The sequence below is a fragment of the Mytilus californianus genome, unplaced genomic scaffold, assembly GCF_021869535.1.
Source record: "Mytilus californianus isolate M0D057914Y unplaced genomic scaffold, xbMytCali1.0.p SCAF_8, whole genome shotgun sequence".
Classification (NCBI taxonomy): Eukaryota; Metazoa; Mollusca; class Bivalvia; order Mytilida; family Mytilidae; genus Mytilus; species Mytilus californianus.
Window position 1 is genome coordinate 89,886,227 of NW_026262734.1, and position 7,235 is coordinate 89,893,461.

The 7,235-nt window shown below is 33.6% G+C and overlaps 1 protein-coding gene across 1 annotated transcript; it reads right to left on the bottom strand.

The window, feature by feature from the left end:
• Positions 1 to 1,387: 1,387 nt before the first annotated feature.
• LOC127711018 (inosine-uridine preferring nucleoside hydrolase-like) lies at positions 1,388 to 6,696 on the bottom strand. The gene is made up of 5 exons (XM_052216961.1): positions 6,339 to 6,696; positions 4,897 to 5,071; positions 4,242 to 4,358; positions 3,687 to 3,829; positions 1,388 to 1,820 (listed from the first exon to the last, which is right to left on the bottom strand). Exons 1-5 carry the CDS (start codon positions 6,516 to 6,518, stop codon positions 1,491 to 1,493), a joined length of 945 nt encoding a protein of 314 aa, XP_052072921.1. The 5' UTR covers positions 6,519 to 6,696; the 3' UTR covers positions 1,388 to 1,490.
• Positions 6,697 to 7,235: the final 539 nt, after the last annotated feature.

The window sequence follows — 7,235 nt, forward strand, 5'->3', positions numbered from 1 at the left end:
AATATCGGTTTACTTGGTTTTATTAAGTTTTTTTTTTAAAAGTATTGTGACTATAAAACCACTTATATCTATTCAATTAACATATTATGTGTTTTTGTTTCCAGCATACTTTGCTTAATATCTGAAATAGCGATATGAAACGAATCGCTAGAAACATTCGTTGAATAGCAGTGGGACATAAAAATACCAAGTCATAGAGAGATGTCCATATACATTTGAGCGAACCGCCGCTTTGGCTTTTCGTGAATTCTTTGTTTATTAGTTACCATATCTGATACCAAGTGCGCTACACCTAATATGTTTTAAACTTGATGTTCTTATTTAAATTACGAGATTTGGAAAACTGATCAATAAACTAAAAGTATTCAAAGACGATTTTTCTAGATTAAAAAATAAATTTCAATACAATTACAGCCAATTGTTTGGAAAGCAAGGCCTTGAAATAAAATTGAAAAAAAATATAAGAAGCACTTGAATAAATTTCGCGTGTCCTAAGACCCATTTTCTAAATTTATACTGCACTCGTTCTATTTGAGCAGTCAAAATGCGTTGACTGTATATTTTTATGTCATATACAGTCACTGACCTGATATCACTTTTCCTCATAAATATTTAAATAGTAGAGCCAGAACTATATTTAAATATTCATTACGACCTCTTCAACCAGTCCTTGTTTCCAATGTATACAACGAATCGTGGAACGACTCAAACTTATTTCTTTTACAATTGTTGGAAAAACATATTTCACTTCTTAATATTTTTTGTTTAAAACCTATAAATCATTATGTTTTATGCTTATTGTTGATATTTTAGTCCATAATCAAACGCATTCGTTCACCATCGATTGGTTTCAACAGGAAATGTACATTTCATCATGTTCATTGTGATGTATATTTCTCCGCCAGATATGAGGCCTTTTTAAAGGGGGATTTTTTCCAAAATTTAAATCAAATAAATAACAATAACACAATAAACAACAAATGAAAATGTTGTTTTTCTAGATTGCAGTATAAAGACAATAATAGTGTATTGCCTTGACATATCAACGATATAAGGATTCGGCCCGAAATGGGGAAAGAGCTCGGCAGAGTCTCGCATTACCCCGTTTCTAAGCCTCATCCTTATATCGTTGATATGTCAAGTCAATACCCTATTATTGTCTATTTACCTTCAGGATGAACGATCAAAGCCACTAATCTAAGAAAGTCAGAAACCAAAACTACTAAAAACACACACCGTGTTCTTCGAAAAAAAAATAAGATACCAAGGAAGCAATTAGAAACCATGCGTTAACGAAATGTATTAAACCAAAAGGTAACAAAATTAGAGAAGTTCCTGATTTAGGTACCCATCCTTTTACTTGTGGCATAAAAAATAATGCTATTGATCAATTACTATGGTTGCTTTTCATTTAATGTAGAAATTTAAAAAGCACCGTTGTTTAACAGTCTACACTTTATTCAAATAGTATAAACTTCATACTTCATAAGTTAGAGTACCATGGACATATAGTATTCTTTAGCTTTCTCGATACTAAATTTCTTAACTATTCTGACGTTTGGAGGATTTTTGGTATTATTTCTCCAGTCAGAAATAAGCTGACCTCTGGTATGAACTCCACCAATTTCCACAGTCGACCAGACATGCAAGTATTCCGTTATAATTTGATTATCTATAGCTAAAGCCATGGCTAAAAGGTCACACAAAGAAAAGTCCTGTGTTTTGAGGATATTTTTGTTCCGTTCAGCGGTCATGCGGCAGATAGTTTTGAAGAAACGTCCTTTCTTGGTGTCCACTTCAACCCATTGATCATACCAATCCTGTGAAATAATACCAAATACTAAAATATTTTTTATCTCATCAAATTTCTTAGGCCATCACAATGATTTTTTTCCCCTTTAAATTCAAATAAAAGATTGTGATTATATTGACTCAAAGCAACAAAAAAAAACCAAATCAACCGTCTTTAGAAGTTTTAAAAGTATAAAAATTCTTACATAATACAAGAGTGCACACGCTGAAATGTCTCGCCTGTTAACGTTTTACTGACCATTGATTTGATGTTGAAAGTCTTAAAGATAAAGGTTTTACTACAAGTATCACATAAACTTGACATTTTTAAAGATCCATGACAATGAGGTCAAGGTCAGATAAAAACTGTCACACAAACATGTACACCTAACAATTATTCCATACACCAAATAAAGTTGACCCATTCCTTATGGTAATTGAAAAACAGACCAAAACACATAAACTTAATGTTAACCAATGAACCATGGAAATGAGGTCAAGGTCAGATGATACTGGCTAGACAGACATGTACACCTTACAATCATTCCATACATCAACTATAGTTGACCTATTGCTATTAGTATTTGAAAAACAGACCAAAACACAAAAACTTAACATTGACCAATGAACCATTAAAATGAGGTCAAGGTCAGAGGACACCAGCTAGACAGACATGTACACCTTACAATCATTCCATAGACCAAATTTAGTTAACCTATTGCTTACACTACTTAAATAACAGACCAAAACACAAAACATTAACAATGACCAATGAACCATGAAAATGATATCAATGTCAGATGAAACCTGCCAGTCTGACATGTACCCCTTACAATCATTCCATACACCACATATAGTTGACCTGCTGCTTGTAGTATCTGAGAAACGGATCTAATTACGTAACATTAACATTGATCACTGATCCATGAATTGAGGTCGAGGTCAGGTTAACCCTGCCTGATGGACATGTAGACGTTACCGGTAACCCATATACCAAATATAGTTATCCTATTACTCATAATAAGTGAGAAATTTACATGACAAAAAAACTGTAACTTTTTTTCAAGCAGTCACTAGACCATGAAAATGAGGTCAAGGACAATGGGTATATGACAGACGGAAATTTCGTAACATAAGGTATCTGCATACAAGGTATGAAGCAACAAGGTTTTCTACCTTCTGAAATATAAAGCCTTATACAAATAGTTTACGCCGCCGCCGGCGCAGGATAGTAATACCTATGTCTCGCATACTGCGACTTTAGTCGCAGGCGAGACAACAAAACCAATTCTCTAGTTACTCTTATCAAGTTTTAGAGGTAATATGTGTTTTTGTTATGTGTTCCATGTTTGCACAAAGGAATTATTTGAGAATAATAAACAAAAGTGACCGATTTGTTTATGCCAGGTTGTAAAGACCTTTTGAGAAAAAAAGCTTATGCTGGGTCTTTTGTGTCCATTTTGGTTATATAGCTCTTCGAGTATTCAAATTTTTATACATCCCTGGCTTTTCTTATGAGTGTTTAAGCGGTGTTTTTTCATGATTAAGTTAGACCAAGTAATGTTCTTCGAACACTAAAAATTGATTTTTAATTTTGTGTGTGCAGTACAATTAGTACCGTTCATGTTATTATGCCAATAAACCCTGTTTTGCTGCGAGTTTGTTTTGTCCAAACTTTAAATCAAAATGTTCCCCTTTCGAATACATTTTAATTGTTTGTTCATGTCTCTGTCCTGTTTGGCAAGATTTGTCTCGTTACCGTATTCCATTTTTCAATATCTTACACATACGATGTTCGTCTTTTTTGTATTTTTTCACCGCAGTATGATGTGTAAATGTAATACCAAGTACAAATTGCCCATCAAAAACAAAATAACTAAATATATATAACATACCCAAGTAACACCTGCACCTACAGATCTACAAAGTTCCCAGGAAACGATCGTAGTTTGACAATGAAGCTCTTGTAATGTGACATAAGCCGCTTCTGGGTCGGCAAAGAAATTGAATTCAGCTCCAAGTCTATCTCCTCCTTTTCCTAAAAATATATTTTAGATTTAATGAGTCATCCAACATAATGAAAGTGATTCTAAAAACCACGTGTCGAGGATGTTCTAATTACCCTTCTCGTTCTGGCGATAACGAGTATTTCTTTCTTAATATTTTTTTTTAGTTGGAGGGGATAGGGGAGGTGGTTCATAAGTTTGCCATGATTTCAGACGTCAGTTGTCTGTCGCTCAATATTATTTACACACTATAAAGATGGTGGTCGATTCAGAGCAGGTTAGTTGAGCACGTGCATGATGGCATATTTTTCGCTCACTGCTTCGGGTTTATGTCTCATTGACTTTTATTATCTTCTTTCTTTATCTGTTCTGAAATAATGAATTTAAAATAATGTATCATACGTTTTCGACAATTAGCATTTTTAAACACCAAAAAAAATATACCTTCTATATTTCCTCCCATAATGAAGACTTCTTTTAACTTGCTGCCGAAATCAGGGTCCAGTCTAAGTGCTAGTGCAATGTTTGTTAACGGTGCTAAAGCCACTAATGTTATTTCTCCTGAAAATTAAATATTGCATGTTTCAATTTAAAATGAATCTTTCACTTGAACTCTTCTGCTAAAATGTGCTTTACACTAATGCCATCCGGTAGCGAAGGCAGGAATATTCCATATCAAGTTTGTTTTAAGTAGTTTATAGTTAAAAGTTATAATTATTTTGTAGGCTTTTACAAACATCATCTGTCACCGTTAGGTGCATTTCTTTTAAACAGACAATGATGACAGCAATAAAATTTGTTTCGAAAAAAAAAGAAGGAGATCCGAAGATAGAAAGGAGCAATCAAAACCATAGGTCAAATTAAACATACAAAATAAATATGACACTTTCACAGAATCTTAAAGCCAGGATGGACGTTTGCTCCTCCTTTGTCATTCCTTCATTTTTGTGGTTTACTTTGTATATATTTTTCATTAAATAAAATATTGAAAATGACGATAAACTAATTAATCACGAAAAGCATATGAGTCAATCTGTCAATCTCAATCCTGTTACTTAGTAAATCCTATGTTCTCTTGTTTGCTTGTATACGTAGTTACCTGGATTCTCGTTAACCAATCGCAATAGAGCATTTACGGCATGTTCTTTTTTAATCATGGTAACATCTACAGGCTCGTGGTTCGGCGCATCGCCTAGTCCATCGTTGCCATGGTAATGTGAAGCTCGTTCTCCTTCGCCCAAAATAGATTTCTCTGCACCTTTATAAACTGGTATCTACGAGCAAATATAATATAAGAATAAACTCATCACAGATACCAGGATTAAAATTTTACAAGTAAGACGCGTGTTTCGTCTACATAAGAATCATCAGTGACACTCGAATAAAAAGGTTAAATTGGCCACTTAAATACGAATTTAGTTGAAGAGCAAAAATATATTCATAAATTAATCATTTTGGAATACTGAGAAAGGATTTAAATGCTGCAATGGTTAAAATGTACAATTTTAGTTATTCATGGTTTTTCGTCATTAATCTTGATTTAGACTATTCGGTAAATCATTATGTTTATTATGGTTGCTCAGAGATGTATAACAAACCAGAGATTATGATAATTTTGGATGATGATAAATTGGATTTTATTGTCCAGTGGCAAATATAACACACATCAGGATGAGAAGACGTAAATGTCATGAATGTGAAACCTTGATTTCACCCGGCCGGGGATAGAACCCACGACAACAAACACTCCACTACATGCTACTACAAGACTGCTGACGAGGCGCGGGTACTCATCAAGACAAACAAAGAATTCTACAACAATTCAGTCCTTCAACTTGCACACGAAAAAAAAACCTAAATCCGTCCTGTATATCTTACAGTGCGGTTAAGCCTTGGAAGATCGTCAAGTTAATCAAGTTTGAATACATTGAAAAGGTCTATTCGTTATTCGTTTTAGGTTTGGTCTGTGTGTGCTTCGGACTGGCTTCAATCAGATTTGTTCAATAGCTTTCTCCTTAAAATTCTACTAAACAGATAACTTTTATACTTCAAAAAACATTTTTATAGACCCACGACTGAATAATACGATACGTAACATTTACATAGACTCAAACAAACAAACATTTAACATTTATATATAAAACTAAATGTGCGACCGTTTTGAATAAACGTTCAAGAGTCTTTTAGCCAGCTAGGCCTAATCATAACATGTCGTTTACTTTCTATGAGCAACACGACGGGTGCTCTTATTAAAGCAAGAACTGCTTACCATTTGGAGCAAGTATGTTGATAGTGTCTTTTCCAGCAGGTCATTCCTACCACTCAGTGCATAGATAGGCCCCTCTCCACCCCACTCCCCGAGCGTTAATTGCACTGTAAAAAATCTATCCAATATCGATTTAAAATACAATTTTTTACTTTAAAGGGTGAACAGAAATGATATACGGAGGAAGGAAGGAAGAATTATTGGGTTAAATAATTAGATGGGGTTAGTGGATAGAGAAATTTAACCTTTCTTTTTTATGATATACATGTACTTACATCTAGTCTGTTGCACACTTTCAAAACCCTGAGTGTATTCCGACATACATCATCAATGGCGACATTGCCATTTACACAAGTTATTGCTACAACCTCTACTTCCGATCTAGACAGCGCTAACATTGTGGCTGAAGCGTCGTCTACACCAGTGTCAACATCTATAATCATTTTCATTGCCATTTTGATTTACGTTTGTTTTACTATTATCCTAATTGAGGATTTAAAGATGATAATAAAGTAATTTATACTTCACTCGTTCTATTTGAGCAGTCAAAATGCGTTAACTGTATATTTCTATATAGTCACTGACCCGATATCACTTTTCCTCATGAATATTTAAATAGAAGTTGCCGAAACTATATCTAATTATTCATACGACCTCTTCAACTTGTTCTTGTTTTCAATGTATACAATGATGCGTGGAACGACTCAAACTAAGCTGTTTTACAATTTTTGGAAAAACATATTTCACTTGTTAGTATTTTTTGTTTGAAACATATAAATCATTATGTTTTATGCTTATTGTTGATATTTTTGTCCATTCTCAAACGAATTCGTTCACCATCGATCGCGGGTTTCAACAGGTAATGTACATTTGTGAATACATCTTGGTATTATTAAGTATGCTTACACAAAATGTGCAATTTCCATGGCGAATAAGAAATACCGAGTGAATCTGTTTGAGTCAGTAAATAAGTAATATACTAGTAATAGAAAAACAAAGGATATGCAAGGATATGAAAGGAAGCAAAAAACAGCCAATGTTAAAGAAATCATATCCAGAAATCAACGCCACTTTGCTTATTTGAATATTATACTATATATATATATAATACAAGTATAAACATACACGATAGATATATATATATATACTTCACCTCCAGATGAAAGACGGCA